Below are 20,531 nucleotides of genomic sequence, written 5' to 3'. Positions count from 1 at the left end.
TATACTTTAGGCCTAAATAACAAACACAAGTCCATTTGTTGTATTATTTTTAGTTTAATTAAATAAATCTAAAACAAAAATATTAAACTGAAAACCTAACAATATTTTAACTTAAAACTAAAACACAACCGCTTGTTGCTAGGGTTGGCAATTTAAGGGCCTGGGCCGGGCTTTGCCAAGCCCAAGACCAGGCCCATATCTTGTTAAAAAAGTTCAGGCCCTCTCAAAGCCCATCCAAATTGGGCGGGCTTTGGGCGGGCCGGGCCTTGATGGGCCTGGGCGGGGCCTGGGCTTTTACGAATTTTAAAATTTTTTTTAATAAAAATATAATTTTTCAAAACATAATTATCCAATACATAATACTACAATAGGCTAAAAACTTCAACATAATTCTCTAATACATGATTGGCCAACACAAAATATAAAAATACTAACATCATAAGTACCATACACAACATACAAATCAAGTAATCAACCACTAATATAAAAAAAAAATTAGAAGATTCAGAAACATTTTCCATTATAAACCTATACAAAATTAAAGTAGATAAAATATTAAATTAATAAATTAATTAAGCTAAGTGTAAATGCAGTAAACGCATATTGCATTTACAAGCAAAGCAGTGACAGGACAATAAATTTACAATGTCCAGAACTCCATACAGTATGTCAGTATCTATACAATGAAGACATCACCTTAATAGTTAATAGTTAATACAGGCTGAGAAAAATAATATGAATATGGAAATTAAACGCTCTGCAATTATAATATAAACACTCTGCAAAAATAACAGCATGATCCAAATTTAAACACTCTGCAAAAATAACTTTGACAGAACAAATGCAAAGTTGCAAACTCTTATTTTGCTTTCAACGAAAATTGAACTTATCCAAATTTAGATGAACTCTTATTATCTAATCAATTCTGTCATTACAAAATTTAGAACAACAAATAGATCAAAAAAAGCCGCCTCCAGGCCTCCATCAAGTTGAGAGCAAAACGAATTCCTAAATTAGAGACTGAACAAACTAAAGATAAAAAAGCAAACAAAGATGGAAAAAGAATAAACCTTGAATTTTAGATAATCGCGCGGCTGTGCTAGTGGGTGGGAAGAATTGCGCGGCTGTGCTGGTGGGTGAGAGGCGCTGCTGGACACACGAGAGATGTTGTTGCTGCCTTGTTGGGTGGCTGGACGGTGGGTGGCTGATGGTTGATGCTGGCTAGACGCTGCTGGAATCTGGAGATGCTCGCTGTTGTTGGCTGCCGGTGGCGAGAACAGTGAGTGAGAACGGAGAGGTGAGTGAGAAGTGAGGGAACGAGGGATTTTCGATTTAGGGATTTTGTCACAGTTGAAATTGAATATTATAAATTGTTTTCCTAGTTACACTTACAAGTTACAGACTCACGGTCACGGGAATGACTAATGAGGGATTTTAAATTGTTTTGTTTTAGTTTTTTTTTAATTTTAATTTTATGATATATTAATATATTATACAGTTTTTTTTTTAAAAATATATATTATTTATTATAAAGTCCGGGCTTAAGCCCGGGCTTTTCAGTCAGGCTCTTGACTGAGCCCATATGTTATGGGCTTTGTTAATTATGAGCCCTTATCCATAATTTCAAGTTGCGGGCCTGGGTCAGTTCGGGCTTTTCTGCCAACCCTACTTGTTGCTCATCCCTAATTTTTGCTCGCCTTCGGCCACCTCATCTAGCATTTCGGTAGGTTTGCATTTTACTTCTCTTTTTTTATATTTGAATTTAATTGTATTGGATTTTTAATTATTTTCTCAAATAGATTCATTGGATTAATTTTTTTTAATAATTTAATGAAAATTATAGTATTTATTAAATGGGATATTTGGGACATTCGGACCCATTTGGTCTGGGACGGGATTTTTAATGATTCAAGATTGATCCAACTTTTTCTCCCATTTAACTATTCGGGACCGGATTCGGTCCGCATTAAAATTCTATTTTACTACTCGGGACGGGACCGGGATCATTGCCATCTCTAGAAAGTAATTTATATATAATTAATTTGCAATGGACAAATTCTAAATTTACATTTAAAGAGAAAATTATTGTGATCTGCTGGTCCAATACCAACGAGAACAAAACAGAAACTTTTATTTGGGCTGGGCTGTGAGAATGACTTGGGCCATTCGAGTTTTGAAGTCAAGTTGATTATTATTAGTAGAGTGGAGCTATTGGCACTCCTCAAAAGTATGTCAACACCCCTTTTCTTTTTGTACCCGTCAAAATATTAAAATGAATATAATTTTTTCTAATGACACCTCCCTTATTCCGTAAATAACCTTGTTAAATTTAAACGTTGAGAAGATGATGGTTAATTGCAGAAAAGCAGCTGAGTTTTGCAATTATTTCCTCGAATTTGCTTTAAAAAAAAAAACAGAGATTGAATTCACAAGTAAGAAGGCTAATAATAGAGAAAGGAGAGAAAACTCTAGGCTATCGTCAAAGTAAGATGATTTCACTTGCAGATCGAAGAAAAATAATGGAGAAAGTTGATGATTTTAAAAAGAAGATGAATGCTTGAAAGAAAAAAAAAACCAAGTTATTGCAGTTATCACAATGGCACAAATGATGCATCAACAATAAACTAATGAATTTTGAGAACCATGAGAGTTGTATTTGAAGGAGAAAGACAAGAATCGGTAATTGTTCCTCACAAACGTAACAACAAAATTATGAATATTAAAATAAATAAAAATAGAATTTGGGACCCATATGCAATAATAAGTTCTTTGCAGTTCTTCGAAAAAAAAAAGAGATATTCTAAATGTGGGTGCCAAGAGTTCGTATTATGAAGTCTGTAGTTGCAACTTGCAGGTGTAAAATGTTTGCGCAAGATAAGATGAAATTGTATGGGGGTTTCATGTAATTCTACACAAGGATAAAATTGTAAATTCAAAGAAGAGGTTTCATTAGGATATTAAAGGGGTGCTAATAGATAGCATCACTCTTATTATTATTTTTTTTGCTAAACCATTTTTAAAGCAGCTTCTCTCAGCCACTCAGCGCTGATGCTGTCACATACAATAGCTTGAGTCCTGATATTGTAATAGGGGAACTCAATTCCTACATCAATTAAAAAGAATAATTGAATAGAGACAATTTTCTCTCTTACGAAATACAAGTGGAGTAAACATTTCTCGAATATTAATAATGATAAAAAATCTATTTAGTACTTTATAGGATTTAATGTAAACTCTTCTTAATAATTGTATGATTATAAATATTAGTATAAAAAAGTAGCTTCTCTCTCACATTTAATTTGATTGATTTTAATGACAAGTTATTAGTTTTCTTGATTCCATAATATTTTCAGAAAACATTATGTACCAATAGCAAATAACTAATTATTGTAGTTCTTGGTTGGCTTGTAACTTTGGTCAACCAAATTCTTGAACACATTTAATTCTTTAAAACAAAGCAACTGTTGCCAAGTTACAAGCCAACCAATTGGACAATAATTTTTCAAAATAAATGCATACATATCATAATGTCATTTACTTATTATATGGTCGATATAGTACTTTTGATATATTTAAAAATTTCTTTGGTACTAGAGGCTTATAAGTTCGTATTAATTCATTATAGCTTAACTAGCTGTAAACTAGACTAGAGTATTGTGTGCACGATATTTTTGATATATTGTAAAATTTCTTTGGTGCTAAAGGCTCATAAGTTCGTATCAATTCGCCATAGCTTAACGAGCCTGTAAACCAGACAGGAGTATCATGTGCACATTGCAATCTAGGTGTTATTGATAAGAGAAAAACTTTTGCAAGTAAATACAAGCATATGCACGTTCAATGCAGCGTTTGCTAACTGCTTAATGTCTGGTGCGTTGGAAAAGGAAAGGACTATGTTTATTCTAGCACGGTGTGTGAAGCGAATTTTTGTTAATCTTGCGCGGCCTTCCAATACATATTCGTTGGTGCCCGAAGTTATGGCTGTTTAATAGCCTTAATTATAACTACGCAATTCGATTTCTATGTACTTCGTTTCCTCAACGCTCTAGTTGTCTATTTGATAAGATTATGTTGACTCATATGTCCATCGATAAGAATTCATTTCAATAATATGTTAGGGGTCTCATTATTTGAATCTTAACTCTTATGCGAAGTCCTAACTCTTATGCGGAGTGCAAACTCTTGAATTTCAACTTATGTGACAACTGATGTGATTAATAAATAATTTAGTGTGATTTCTACAATTACTCTAAGATACTTTTTTTAAATTTTGCGGGATATGATGTGAGAAAAGTATAAATACACTATAACCTCAATAAATTAATAGTCTTAAGACCATGGAAATTTTATTAATTTAGTAAATATTAACAAATCAATAAATTAATAATATTTTAATATTTGAAGATAATATCAGGTTCATAATAGAAGCTTTTATCAAGTATGATAGTATAATTAAATAATACAGTGATTCTGTCAAACTATATCATATGATTTTGATTTAATCGTAATTGAAAGAAGCAATCATATGATATTATTTTCGCTCGATTGCATGGCTAGATCACAATTACACAGTAACTCATCAGAGAAGACTTTTTGGAGGTAGTATATTAACTAATTTCTCTCTTATTTTTCTTAACATAACAAATAGAAAACAACAATAACCAATGAAATATGTAAAGTATTATGTCATTATAACAAAGAAAATTATAAACATATCATATGTATTTATTTTCAAATTAGTTAATTATTAATTTTTATATTAGTTGGGTCTTATAGAAAAATAAGATTTTTTTTTGAAAAAAAATTATTATATAATAAATTTATCAAATTATTAATTACCACATTGGCTTGGGATCGATAAAATTATTATTTATATCGAGATTATCGATTTATTGAGTATTAATTTATTAAAATTGTACTGTCCTGTAATTTCAAACAGGGACACAGGGTGTGACTCAATTCGACTGGGAGGAACTTCAAGAAGCTGTGAAGTTCCCCTGGAAACAAACGTAGCGTTTTGGTTGGTAGGCTTTTAAAACACTGCCAACGACGTCGTTGGCACCTGCTCTGCCGCCTTAGTTAAGGATTCAGGATTGGTTTATGCAATTGGCAGAAAAACGCCCGGAAACGACCTTCAAGGGTAAAAAAAAAAAGAAAAAAAGAAGGAAAATCCAGTTCTTTTCACTCCAGCTGCAGCTCACTAGCTCATTCCTGAAAGAAAGAAACTTTCTTTTCCAAATTTTCATGTTCAATCTCCGTCAAATCCCCTGAAATGTCATTCTCTTCGTGTCTCAAGAGTCACCCTTGGCCTCTCCCACGACAACCCCTCCTCCCTTTCTCTTCCAAACCCACCACCATTTCTTTTGCCTCCACACAACACCATGACCATCGGCAACTCACCTCACTATCATCTTCATCTTCCACAATTAGTCAATTATTCATGATCACGTGGCAAGATTCCCTAATGAGATTCGATTTTTTTTCCTCAGATATTGATAATCATATTTCGAAAATATAAATTTTGTTGCGTTTGCATAATTTTTTTTTTTTTTTTTTGTGCACACATATTCTTGTTTTATCCAATAGTGATGCATGAGTATTGCTATATGTGCATGAATATTTTGACAGAAAGACTCATTATCCCGCCCAAGGATAATCATTCTTTCCTTATGGTTATTTACTCGAAAAATAATGCTGTGAAATATGAATCTTAGCGCACGTCACGCAACGGAGGAAGCCTTTGCCTGCCTTTGAGCAAACAGGAAAAAAGAATATGGGATAAAAGTATTGTAGCGACTGAAACAAATCTATCGACAATGTAGAGATATTTTACTAATTATAGAATTATGATGTTCCTATTAGAGAAATATGTAACTGAAAAAAAATCCTGAAGAGAGGATACATATGATTTGCCTTCTTGAACTTGATTTCTCCTTGTTCCATTAAAATGCAAGGAATTAATATGGATCAGGCACTGAAGCTGCTGGCTATAGTAAGCACGAATGCCCAAATAACACAATAAGTTAATTAATAATTATTGAAACCAAATAGAGTAATGCATAATGCCCTTCTGTAACTGTTTAAATAATATATTGCTACTGTTACATAGGTTTAATGCATATGTGAACTTAATGCTAGAAAGTAAGTAATTATAATAGGAAGAAAGATATTAATTAGAAAATATAATCAAAGAATTCGGTTATGACTTTTCTATATCGAAATTAATACTAACGAATATGGTTAATCAACTTAACCAGATTACCTCATAAATGAAATTGTTATCTTATGAAGGCTAACTAGTAAAAATAATTAGTTCTCACTAATCATGCATTAAAGAATAAAATTTGGTAACTCGCAAATCTTCAATTAATCACATAATTAAGTTATAAGGCAAACTTCAAGTAGATTAACCCTATAAATACTATTGTGTTTCCCCAACAGCTACCACAACAAATAGTATATATATATATATATATAAGAGAGAGAAAAGTAAACGAACATTTTATAATTTTTTTAGTAATCTTTGATTTTAATTTGTATCAATGGAGATGAAGAAGCCTTGTGCGGGTCGCCAAAAGATTGCAATTTCAAAAATACCAAAGAAAAATAATCTTCAAGTAACTTTCTCCAAACGCCGTGCCGGCGTGTTCAAAAAAGCCAGTGAACTTAGCACACTTTGTGGTGTTGATATTGCCCTAATAGTCTTCTCTCCTGCCAACAAGGCCTTCTCTTTCGGCCACCCTAATGTTGATTCAATCCTTGATCTTTATCTTGCCCGAAATCCTAACCCGCCTTCGGAGTCTAGCACAGATAGGCTTATCGAAGCTCATCGAAATGCTAACATTCGAGAGCTCAACATGCAACTAACACAAGTGCTTCATCAACTAGAAGTTGAGAAGAAGCATGGTGAAGTGCTGAGTGAGATAAGGAAAGCAAGTTGCCGCCAATGTTGGTGGGAAGCTCCTATAAACGAATTAGGATTGCATGAACTTGAACAATTGAAGACCGCGATGGAAGAGCTAAAGAAGAATGTGGAACAACAAGCTAACAAGATTTTGATCGATTCCAAAAATAATCCTTCACCATTTTTTGGTGTGAATAATCAAAATATTAATCCTCATCATCATCAAAGCAAATTACCTCTTGGGATTCCTCCTTCTTCCAATGATGCTCTTCCTAATTTTTACAGCTCGGGTTTTGGACATTATCATGATCATCAGCAGTAGTTTCTTTGAGTTTTGCTTAATTAGCATTAAATGGAGGCAGTTACAAGGCTAGTACCTTGCTAGCTAGTCTGTCTGTTCATTTCGGTTATTGTCGTGGATTGAAGTTAAATTATGAATTAGCTAAAATTAATTTGTCAATAAATTTTTTTTGACAATAACAAGGTATTTAGAGAATTTCTTAATGACCTTTGCATATAACATAATAATATTAGCTTGTTAAAAAAGTAAACAATCATCATAGATCCATGATTTTTGTTTTATCTTTTTCTTTTTCACTAACTTTTCAACTCAATTAGCATAATTGCCCAGTGATAATACGTTACAATTTAATAACGCATTAATATGATGAAATCAAAATTTATAACGTACATGAGAAGAAATTTTTAGCTGATTTAATTGTTATTATATGATCAAAACGTACCTTGCTTTGTCATTGATCTTCTGAAACCGAATGCCACCTTTGTATGTGTATTGGTGGGCTATTGATGATAGATTCACTATCCTGCCCTCAATACCCGTTTCTTTAGCCGTGCGATTCATTGTGTCCAGAAGCAAATTTGTTAAAAGAAAATGCCCTGCAAAAGTAATATTTAAAGTTGAATACTAATTTAGCTAGTTAATTAATAACAACCAATACAGCTTCAAATTAAAGTATTCACCAATATGATTTGTTGCAAATTGCATCTCTATTCCATCTTCAGAAATCTGGTAGGGACAGAACATGATTCCAGCATTGTTTCTGCATTAAATTAATTTTTGCATGTTATAGTATGCTTTTATTGTTTCTCGGAAACATCAGTAGATAGTTATGTAATATTTCGAGAAAGAGGGGCGAGTAAAATTACATTAAGATGTTGAGGGGAAGATTAAGAGCAATGAAGTTTTGAGCAAAATCTTTAATAGAAGCAATAGAGGAAAGATCAAGTTTCAGAGTATCAACACGAGCAGTGTCATCTTCTTTTAGAATACATTTGCAGCTGCCATGTTTCTTGCATCAATAATAACATGAGCTTTACGTAGAGCCAAGACCCTTGCTGTCTCCAAACCAATTCCACTTGCCCCTCCTGCAAGCATGTTCCTTCATCAATTAATTATCCCCAAATATATATCTTAATTGTGTTCAAATATTTTTATTTGAGTTATTATCTTTTTACTGCTTAGGTTATCTTTTTACTGCTTAGGTGCACTAATGACTGTACTATAACACTTTACTACTAAATAATTATAAATTTAATTATAATGATTAGTTAACGGTTAATTGATCGCAAACATCATGTAGATGTAATTGGGGTAAAGTAAAACCAAAACAACAATTTCATTGAATATTAAGGGTAAAATTATTAATTAGAAAGATATTATGATCGGTATTGATAAAAAAAAATGTTAATATACTTTGTATTAATGTTTTGTAAATTCATCAATATTCTTTGTATGCTTTTCAAAGCAAGGGCAAAATTAGTATCTTAAAAGTTAACCAACAATTAACTAACAATTTTTAAGGAAAAATAATAAAATCTAAGATTTTACAATTCTTTAGTAGTAAAATGTTATGGAACAATACTTGTTGCACTTATATTTCTCAATAAGTTAAGCAATAAAAAGATAATAACCTGTTTTATTTATTCATAAATTCTCTTTTATATATAAAAAAAAGGTTCTAGTGCTTTCTTTCTTGAGAGAGAGAGAAAATGAAGAAAATGAGCGCAATTTTTAAAGCAAATAGCAATCTGAAGAACTGAAGAAGATTTACAAAAGCATGCTATCAATATAAATTATGAACATGAAAAAACATGAGAGAATTTAAAAGAAAGAGAGGACAAAAAGTATAACCAGGTACATTTTTTTTTTCTCTCTCTCATTGTTTTGTTCCCCCCCCCCCCCCCCTTTTCTAAGTGTCTACAGTTAAGACACGATTTGCATACAAAAATTCTTAATTTTTGGGGAAAAAAAACAAAAAGAATAATTTAGAAATCACATTGGGTTTAATTATTTTCAAAATGAGTTTTTAAAAAACGTTTAATATGGTTAATTTCTGATCAAACCTGTACTAATGGAAAAATGTCATTTTCCCCCTCATTATAAAACAAACTACATGGATAGCAAAAGCTTCCATGGGTTTGGGGTCCCAGAGAGCTTCACCCCAAATACCCCAAATGAGGTGAATTTTAAATAATTTTTGGAGAATAGGATGAGGAATGGAGAAAGAATAATCCTCAAATTCTTAATCATGTAGGGTTTGGTTTTATACTCTCTACCTCACCCCCACCCAAATCCCCATTATATATGAATATTTTTTCTAATTTTTATTTAATAATTTTTTCTTTATGAATTACAATGTTAGTTAATAAATTTTCTTTTTCTTTTTACTTTATATAATAGGTATAACTTAGAAAATTCTACAATATAATTTTTTTTCAACCCTAAAATATTGTTATGTTTTTTTTCTCTTAAGATAATGTTCTCTTCAAACATTTTTTTTTAAATTTTGATATCATTTTAAGATATTATTTCAAACATTTGGAGATTTTTTAAATAATTTAAATACTTTATAATATGGTAATAATTTTATTTAAGTTTTTAATTCTTAATTTTTTGAAATCATGTATCTATATTTACTATAAAATAAATAAATTGAGAATGGGGTGAAGATGGAGAAATCATTTCCCACATAGGGATTTCCCCTCCCCACCCCACTAAAATTATTGAGGAATAGGGTAGAAAATTGAGACGAAATTTTTAATAAAGTGGGAAATGGAATGGGCCTCTCCACCCCCACACCACCCCACCCCATTATCATCCCTAACAAACCATTCAACATATTTTTAATTTAAAAAATGTCACATCAAGAATGTTTTTTTTTTGAAGTAGTATATAAAACACCAATTAAAAAATAATACCAAACACACTCAATTTTTGAAAATTACTTTTGAATTATAAATTTGATTGACAAGTTAAGGGTGCATTTGACATTATTTTTCAAATAGTGTTTTTGTATTTTTTTAATAATAAAAAATTACTAATTTTTGGTGAATATAAAAACGCGTTTTAGTAACGTGTTTTAAAAGTAGTGTTTAAAATAAAAATTGTAAAATTTGTGTGAAGCAATTATAAAATAAAAGATATTTGGACCCATATATTATTTTTCTAATTGCTGTGAGATTTTAAATAAAAAAGGAAGACATATGGGGCATAGCAAGTATGATGAAGTAAAACCAAAAAGTTTGTGGAGACTTTGTCCAATTTCCGATGCAGTAAAATTGAAACGACAATTAATCCTTGTCTGCTTTTCTCAACAAAAAGTAGAAAATGGATACCATCAATTTCTATCAAATGAAAAACGATGTGTAGAAAGTGTTCTACAGAACATGTTTTTCATTTTATTATTTTCGCAAAACGGAAAATGATTGGCCAAAGACAATGACGAAACAAGCCTAATACTTCTCCCTCTGTTTTATGAGTTGGACTGTTGGACTATTGGCACCCCTCTGATTTTCTCATTGAACCCCTTTTTTAAACTATATTTATTTTATTTCCGAAAATATCCATTTTTTTAGATACACATTTTTAAATTCTCATTTTTCATTTGATTTATTTTATTGTTAAAACTCAAAGTATTATTGTGCTATTTTTTTTTAATTATTTTCAATTTTATTATTACTCTACACACAAATTAAAAAGTTGTATGGGTGATAAGTTTTTTAGTATTAATCATTGGTTGAAATAACACATATTTCAAATTATAATTTCAAAGCAATTTTAAGTATAAAATATTTAATCAATAAGAAATCAAAAGAGAACAATAAATTATTCTAAATTTATACAATTTATTTTAATTAGATAGGAAGTAACATATAGATTTTTTTTTGAAAAATATTGATTATGAATTAACTAATTTGCTGGGAAAAAAAATTTATATGTGTTTAATTTTCAATTATCCTTAATTGTAATTTTATTTAAAGTGAGGTTTTATGAGAATAATGTAGGGGTGCTAATAGCTCTAATCCTGTTTTATTATTTACTAGTTAATGGGTTAGATTGGGGCTGGGAGGCATAACACAAACGTCAGTGGGATATGGATCCAAATTTGCATGATCGGCCAAAAGCCCAGGCAAGTATGTGCCTCAACGGATGCAGTTAAAGATCCCATTTTCTTATATTTGAAAAATTCAATCAAAATACTAAAACTTATATTAATAAACATTTGCTTACATAAATTCTTAAATTATACTTCTTCTAATAAATTCCTAAATAAAATATGAAAGGACACATTTATCCCTTTGTGAATTATATATAATTTTGAGCATGAGAACGTAATGTAAACGATTATATATTTTTATTTTTGGCACATAAGGATTGATTTTTCATGTGAAGAAACAAGAAAGGAAAGCTTTAAACTACAATTTTAATTTAAAAATTTTACTTTGACAAATAAATAAATAAAACCTAATGCATAGTTTCCCCAAAGGCCTCAACTAACGTAGTAGAGCCGGCATTACAAATTAGTTGAATAAAAGTTCCATATTCTTCACCACAAAAAAAGATTTAACAATAAAGAAAACAATAAGTTGATTGAAAGATGCACGCAAAGAGTCACATGTGTCCAAGAAACCACCAAATACCATAATGTTGAACTTTTGAAGGCTAAAGCTATAAGAGAAGCTAACCTGTGATGACAGCAGTGAGATTGGTTGCATCAATCCCATCAGTAACCTGCTCAGCAGTTGAAGCTGAACCAAACCCACTTGAGCCAGGCCTTCCTGTTATCAAAGAGACGATACCCATCTGCTTAGATCACTCAGATACAACAAAAAGGAAAAATATATTTTAATAAATACAACCTCAAACTTCCTCTTTAGCTAGCTCACAAAGGGCAAAAAAAAAAAAAGGAAAAAAAGAATAATCCGTGTTGCTTTTGTTTCGTTTTGCTAAAGTTGGTGTAAGGTTAATAAATAGGAGGGGAATGCATTAGGGATTTATGAGAGTGTTTGGAGGTTTGTAGGTGGGGACTTGGGGAAAATAGAAAGCTACATGTGCAATGTGGAGGTTGCTCCATTAACTAATTATCGCTGGTGAAAAGCTGTTAATAGCTTCCACGACCTTTCAACTAGTCACACTTGTACCATTATTGTGGGGTCATCTCAGAGAATGTAAACACTGTTACTTGGATGATGCCGAGTTATTAGACTTTCATAGTGCATAATACAGCTGCCTTTTATACACACACACACACACACACACACATATTCCTATTTTCTAATTCGATAGAGTTTTGATATGGTGGTGCGAGGAGGTTCTTATAGACCTATGGTCGTGGTTTTTGTGTAGGCTCTTTGACGAAATATTTTCTAGGAATGACTTCTATAGGGTTTATTGTGTTTTATGTTCATTTATTATGATTATTTTTAAAAAAATTTGTTTTAGTACTTTTCTTCTGTTAAATAAAGTCATTAGGTTTTTGATCTAAGATCTCTTTCCAGATCTTAAATTGCAGTGACATTTTGTGATGTTTTCTAGTACACTATGAAGAATTAATTCTGTCTCAAATTTGAATGAAGTCTTTACCTTCGGTAGTTAAGGTTAGGCCCGACGTGCTAAAGTTAGGCAAAACACGAAGAAGTTTCTCAAGTATGAGTAATAAATCCTTGTAGTGAATGAAGGAGTAATTTTTGTTACGAGGACTAGTTAGTAAATGGAGTATATCCTCTCGTTTCCTGTCATTGTATGTTAATTAAATTAGTAAAATTTATTGAGCGGAAACAAGAGGTACTAAGTTCAGACCGGTGCTCATAGATAATGAAGAAATTGATTTGTTATTAGGCTATTAGCAGTGTTAAAATTTATAATTTCTATATAATCTGCTGCATTATTTATACATGTGGCAGCACGGTGCCACTCTCGCTGTTATTTTGAGCTAATATTTTTCGGTGAAAAGTATATGATAGAAATTACGGGATGAGAGACAAAAGTAGAGGTCCAGCTACCGTGCACCTAGTGCATGGTATCCCACATTTTGTCCATATATGAGTTGCCCATTAGATTTAATGCAAAATTTGTTTCAATGGCATGGATGTATTCTCTTTGGTTCTTAACATTGACATCCCCGTTGTGTTTCAAAAAAGAAAAATAGTTAAAAATTTGACAAATAATTTTGCATAATTTTTAAATTTTATATTTTGATCAATTGATCTAATTTACTACTAAAATTAATGACAATATAAGGCCAATAACCTGAAAACAAATTTTAATACATAAAATATTTTTTTATCTTTTGAAAATAATATAATATTAATTTAATCTGTAATAAATAATTTAAATATAAAATAAAATATATTAATTTATCAATAATATTAAACAATTTTTAGAAACAATATAACATCTATTTAATCAATAATAAATCATTTAAATATATAATTAAATTTTAATTTATCAATAATAATATGACCAAATGACAATGTTAAAAAATTTCATAATAATCAATTATGGTTTAGTATTCAAATATAAATAATCGAAATATACTCTTAAGTGTAAATAGTAGAAATATTTTGGACTTATATATTAAAATTTCAAAACTTCTAATTTTTTCACTTTTCAACAAACAAGAGGGACTGCAAAGTAATTTATCAAAAATAAGGGTACCGTGCACCCGGGGCACCGTAGCTTCGTCGGAGAGGCATCATTTTTAAAATTTTATTTTCGTACTTCTTGTGTTTTAAAAAGTTCCTGCCTTTTAATTAATTTTCTTTTTCTCTTTCATTTGTGACAAACAATAATAAATTAGAAGTATGTTTAGAGTTGGAGTGACAATCATCCTTTCTCGATTTTAGCACCAGGTAGTAGGGTTGCTTTTTTTTTTTTTTTATATATATATAATGGGGCTCTAAAAGGGTTAGGATAAAATTAGACGGGAATAAGCTACACCATACATATCACGAGTGATAATTGAAGCCAAACTAGGAGGGGGGTTATAGAAAATATGAAAGCCCAAGGGAGCAGAGAGAGCATAATTCGCTAAGAAATCAATAGCATGATTTGTTTCACGATAAACATGTCGAACGGTGATGTGCCAACCTTGCTTGATGAGATCCTTTATGGCTTGAAGGAGAGGGGCATATTCATATGTGTGAGCCACTGGATTTGAGACTAGTTGTGTGACACAAGGCTATCCACTTCAACAGATATCCAACGACATCCTTGCTGCCAGGCCATGCACAGTCCTTGATAAAGACCCCAAAGTTCCGCCATTATAACTGAACACATGCCTATATTCATGCCAAAGCCAATAATCCATCTGCCATTCTGGTCTCGAAGTAGAGCACTCGCTGCTCCAGATTGCTTCCTAGTTCCATCGGTGTTTAGTTTGCACCAAGGCGAGGTAGGAGGAGTCCATCCAATCCATTTTTCAACACGTATGTTTCCCATAAGAAGAGGCATGGTAACAGTATGATGGATTTCCTCAGACCTTGTTTTAATATCATTAAAAATGGCTACATTGTCCCAAGCTCCATGATTAAAGAGGTAGTAGGGTTTCTTTTAAAAGCAATTTATGATATGATTTACCAGGATAATTGTAGTTGATGCATATTTTTATGTTCATTAACATATATATGTTCATTAACATATTCCTATGAATTATAAAGTTCAAAGAATTTTCAATTAGTGGTTTACTTTTTCATATTGTACAAATTTGAGTGTTAGAAAAATTTTAAAAAAAATGTGTGTGAGCAATTTATTCTTTGTTTCTTATGGTCATTATATCACATCAAAACATTTTAATAACTAAATGCATACAAAGTGTTTTTGACGCTTATAGCACCTTTAACAATAAAATTAACCAAACTCCTAATTGTTGTATCGTATAATTGGTTATTTTTTCATCAGAGTATAAACAAATTATTCTTTAAATTACAGCAATTCCAAACATGCCCTCAATTTTCTTTATTTTAAAAGTATGTGTTGCAGAGTTCTAAGGCTAAGTACTAATTTTGGTCCTTGATGCCAATATTATGCAATAGTTAAGGTAAGTGGTAAACACTAAACATACATTCTGTACTCCCAACAAAAAATTCTTTTCTTTTATTGTTTACGCACTGAATTTTTGCCAATGTGTGAAAAGGGCAAATATCCAAGGTCCTGTTTGGATTGAGGTGTTGTAACTTTTAAACCACAACTGTTATAAAAAAAAATTATAATTATGAAATAAAAGTTATTATTACGTAGTAAATATAATTTTTAAATAATAATTTTGGCAAATTTAGTAAAGATATAATAGATTTTTCACTATATAAATGTAAAATCAAATCAATTTAACTTTCAAATTAAGCAGCTAGTGTTTACCAAACAAACTACAAAAGCCAATCATAAATAGCCGACAATACAACTATGTTAATTAAATTAAATTTTTAATTTTAGTCATTCTCATTAATTATACCCACCTCCCCTCACTGATTATTTACGCCATCCAATTTGTTCCAGCTTAAATAGATGATTTGACTTTGATTATCATCAAATCTCATGTTTTGCATGTTTCAGTTGATATTTCCACCCTCCTAAGGCTTCTCCTTTCAATTCAAAGTTTCTTAAAAATTAGAGTTTTTATTAAATTTTTTTAATTATTTAGTTATCAAAGAGAATTTTTATTAAAAAATATAAAAAAATTATTTTCAATTGATAATTTTTCTAAAATTATATTATGAAATAAATGAAATAATATTGTGTAACAAATAAAGAATATTTTAGATAATTTAACTATTAAAAAATGCTTTTTAAGATCTACTTTCAAAAGCTCAGAATTTGAGTTGTTAATAGAGGTATAGTAGGTTATTTGGACTCTTTTTAGTATAACTTTTCAAATAAGGTTATTTAAAGCTTTTATAAATAAAGTTTTTACCAAAAAAGAAAAAAAATTTGGTTGTCAACAAGAGTTTTTATTGAAATTATAAAATTATTTTAATTGGTAAGCTTTTTTAAAAATATGTTATGAAAGGAATGAAATATGTTTGACAAATAAGTAAATGACATTTTAGGTATTTTAACATTTTAAAAAAGAGGCTGAACTATATGATATATAATTTAAAAATAAAATTAAACATCTAGTCTCAAAAACCTAAAATTCAAGCTCAATATAGCTCATTTAATCTTCAAAAGCTCTACTAAAAAAATAATTAAATAAGCGAAAAATTTAAAAAGAGCTTGTGGAATTACATAAGTATTTATGACCATTAGATAAATCATAGCAAATAGGTACTTAATCTCCAAAACTCCTCTCAAAGTACTGCTAGACAATACAAAAAAAATTTTAAAAAATTTAGAAATTACATAATCACTTATGATCATTAAATAAGTTATACTAAACCTGCATTTAATAAAAATCTTCTCTTGCAATTATGAGCAATAATAAATATACTTTCTCTAATATTATTAGAAGCATTTATATTTTCTTAAATATAAGGGTGAAGGCCTCATGTCCAGTAAATATAAATTTTCCAATTATACTCATATTTAATTTGTAGTAAAAGTACATGTATTTAAACTATTAGTAGACCGGTCTAACTACCCTACAACTGTTGTAAAATACCCCCAAATTTTTTTTTTTTTTGGTGTTTGTGTTGTCACCATTAGATTTTACGGAACAGTAGTTTTAGCAGGTGGATGCGTTAAATTGGTTATTAACATTGCAGCCCTTGTTGTGTACTGAAATTAAAAATAATAAAACGTTTCAATAAATTTGGACTATTTCAAATTAATAAATAATTAGATAATTAAAAATTGGATGAGAGTATTTTCACCCTACAAAATACTCTGCAAACTAATATTTTATCAAAAATTTTAATTACAAAATACCCAAATGTGATTTGCAATTAAGGGCATTGCTTTTTTTTTTAAATGTTGACGCTAATTTCTAATCAACTAGAGAATTAAATAATGTGATGATATAAGAAAAAAAAACATAGAGAATTTATGTGGTTTAACACTTAGCTATATCTATGGGTATAGAAAGAGTAATGTTCACTATTAAATAAGAATTACAATGAAGCTCTTTTTTTTTATTTTTTTTGGTCTAACTATTTACTCTTATACCTCTATGCATCATGGATTCTCTATTTATAATAAAATTTATATCTCGATTCCTCGATAATTCCTCTTGTTGATCATCTTTATCACTTAGACTTTTATCTAACATCAATATTTATCTCCTTCTTAGATTAAGTTTTATCTAATATCAATACTTATCTCCAACATCTATCTCCTTTTTTATCTCGCTTTGTGCTTCAAGAGCTTCTAATTTCTTTTACTAGGCTTTGATAATGTTTCCAACTATTGGTGCCTAGTTATTAGATTCACCAGCTAGGGTTTTTTAGTTAAACTCATTTCCCATGGTAGCGCTCTTGTGCTATTATGCTCTCCTACAACCGCAATCTCCCGCAATCATACTTTTTTGACTTATTAAGTGTTTTCACAATGTTGTGTTGCAATCATTCTCTCTAACAGTTCTGCTCATTTGACTTTATGCTTTCATTTAACTGAGCTTAATTAACTTATTAAGCTTCTTACTGAGCTTGTATGCTCTTATGTAACTGTGTTTAATTGACTTATTAAGCTTCTTACTGAGTGTAGCTGTACTTAATTGACTTATTAAACTTCCTACTGAGTGTAGTTGTACTTAATTGACTTATTAAGCTTTTTACTGAGCTTGTATGCTCTCATGCTCTGGTACATGCTCGCGTGCTCTCGTGGTCCCATGGTCACATGCTCTCATGATCACGTGCTCTCATGGTCTCATGCTTTCATGTAACATGCTTAATTGATTTATTAGTTTCCTACTGAGCTTGCATGCTTTCATGCTAACATGTTTTTCATTATCTCATGATCATATACTCTCATGCTCGTATATAGTTATGTTTAATTGACTTATTAAACTTTCTACTGAACTAGCATGCTCACATGCTCTTCTGTTGTCATGCTTACATGCTCTCATTATCTCATGCTCACATACTCATATGCTCCCATGCTCACGTGCCCTCATGCTTACATGCTTAAATGTTCTCACGGTCTCATGCTCACATCCTTTCATGCTCTCATTATTTGACTTGCCACATTTTTCCTTACAATAGAAAAAATTCAACAAATTAATTATTTACCAAAAAAAGTAGTTTTGCAGTTAAAGTAGAAATAAAAGAAAATGAATAAAAAAAAGAAGCAACAATATCAGTGCAAGAAAATAGCATGGTGCAATTTAAAAAAAGAAGGAAATTAAGGGGCAAAATAAAAAAAATCAATCGATCATTAGAAGAATTGTGTTGTTGACTTTTTTTTGGGGGGGAGGGGTGGATGGGGGCAAAACATAAGTATGGGCAAATGGCTACCGGAGAAAAAAAAAACTGGAGAAAAATGGATTTGATTTAGAAAATTAAAACAAAAAATCATAATAGTTTTCGCAACTACTCTAAACGAAGGCATTTTGTAGACTAATAAATGTGTCAACATAGGAATTAGCTAAAGCCTAAATGTTTGATAAGTATTTTTATGGATGTTTGGAAAAAAAAAATAGTCTTATTTAGCTAATGCAATTTTGGTACTAACAGTGTTGTTAATAAATGTGTCGACATAAAAATTAGCTACATATGTTTAAATACTTTTATAGGTGTTAAAAGAAAAAAAAAATAGTCTTATTTAGGTAAGGTCAATTTTGGCATTATCAATGTTGTACGGAGTAAAAATAAATGTTAATGATCAAGCTCTTGCAATTAAGGGAACGAACCAATAGTTGCAAAGAAGTTGGATGTTGTTAATTATAATTGGTTGATTAATACTGTTTTTTTAATCATAAGAGGTTCATCACTAGTGGTTGATTAATGATTAAACAGAGAAAATTGGGTAGAATATGGAGAAGAAGGGTAGAAGAATGGAAAAATAAAATTATCGTTGTCCTTATAAATAAATTGTAAATAAGAAAGAAAATAAAGGGTTGAATCATAGAAAATAAAAGAGGATTACGATACCATGATTAGAACATAATTTTATCCTTAGTATACCCCATGTATTTTGAAAAAAAAAAAGAAATTTTTGCATTCCGTGATCAAAAAATTAAATTCAATCAAGAGTGGAGTTATTGTCACCCTTTAAAATCCCTTCTTTATATTTACTACTTAAGTCATGATTATAAGCATATAAAAGAATAACAATCATCTCTTTAATGCTGATTATGTTTTTTCGCAAAAACCAAGAACATCTAATAATTCATTATAAAATCTACAAGTTTACTTACTTCAATATTTAGTTTTAGTTAACTGGTTAATAAATTTTCTATAACCACTCCACTTTTTATCATTAGGAAAATTACTCATAATAATTTGATAAAATAATTTTTTTTTAAAATCATATGGGTTTAAGTAGTGAAAAATATAGATAGACAAATTATAGATAATAATGTGGGTTTATTTTCAAATTTTAATGAAATTTTTTAATAAATAAAATTCAAAAGAAAGAAGACCATATTATGATATTGCACACTTATACAACGAAAAATGTGGGATTTTAGTAAAGAAGAAAATGAAAACAAGGGTATTTAAGTAATAAAAATAGGTGCAAACAAAAAGTTTAACTTATTCTAATTATTAAATGGGTGGCGTTAAGAAAAGAGTTTTAAGAAGTTATTAAAGAGGTGCCAATAGTTTCAAACTCTTCAATCAATTCAAATCTAACATTGGGAAATTAAGATTTTTTGGACGGCAGAAAAGAGCCAAATTAATTAAGAATTGATAATCTTTTATGACGAAAGAGGCATGTAACCTAATTGTTGGGGTGGGTCGTCAATGTGGGCAATGTGATAAGTCCTTCATATTTATACCGACACGCACTCACGCGTACGCGGAGAGATCATTCCAGAGTCACCGAGTTTTGCAAATTGCGGTCAATACATTCGCAATTGCTTATAGGTTTCCATATTCCAGCAAAAAATTTCTTAATAGAAAATTAGAAAACGGTTAATAACTTTAGATCTTTATTTTTTTTTAAAATTAGTCCGCTAACTTCTCCATTTGAATGAATTTTAAGAATGTAAGACTATGCCAAAACTATTACAGAGTAAAGAGCATTTAGATACTTCTCAAATGGGGTTAGGGCCTTCATCTCCTTTTTTTTTCTTAAAAAATTAAGGGTCAAGAGAACCATCCAATAACCTAATAGTAAATTAATTCTCTTTCCACAAAGTTTGAGTTTACTTATGTGTATTTGTGAGGTTAATTTTCTTTTAATCATTCAAAAATAGGTTCCATTTATTCTAAATCCAAACAAAATATTTAAATT

General features: G+C 30.2%; 1 protein-coding gene and 1 pseudogene across 1 annotated transcript in view; one reads left to right on the top strand and one right to left on the bottom strand.

Moving 5' to 3' along the window:
* The first annotated feature begins 5,127 nt into the window (after positions 1-5,127).
* LOC102608249 (pentatricopeptide repeat-containing protein At3g53700, chloroplastic) overlaps positions 5,128-20,531 on the top strand; it is a 28,094-nt gene continuing 12,690 nt past the window's right edge. Inside the window, exon 1 of the mRNA XM_006480725.4 lies at positions 5,128-5,400. Within this exon, the coding sequence (XP_006480788.2) occupies positions 5,273-5,400 (128 nt within the window). The 5' untranslated portion in view covers positions 5,128-5,272. The remainder of the gene's footprint in view (positions 5,401-20,531) is intronic.
* Positions 7,629-12,073, bottom strand: LOC102626212 (short-chain dehydrogenase TIC 32 B, chloroplastic-like; annotated as a pseudogene).

This window comes from Citrus sinensis, chromosome 6 (genome assembly GCF_022201045.2).
Source record: "Citrus sinensis cultivar Valencia sweet orange chromosome 6, DVS_A1.0, whole genome shotgun sequence".
NCBI classification, from domain to species: Eukaryota; Viridiplantae; Streptophyta; class Magnoliopsida; order Sapindales; family Rutaceae; genus Citrus; species Citrus sinensis.
This window is presented reverse-complemented; position numbering and strand designations above follow the sequence as displayed.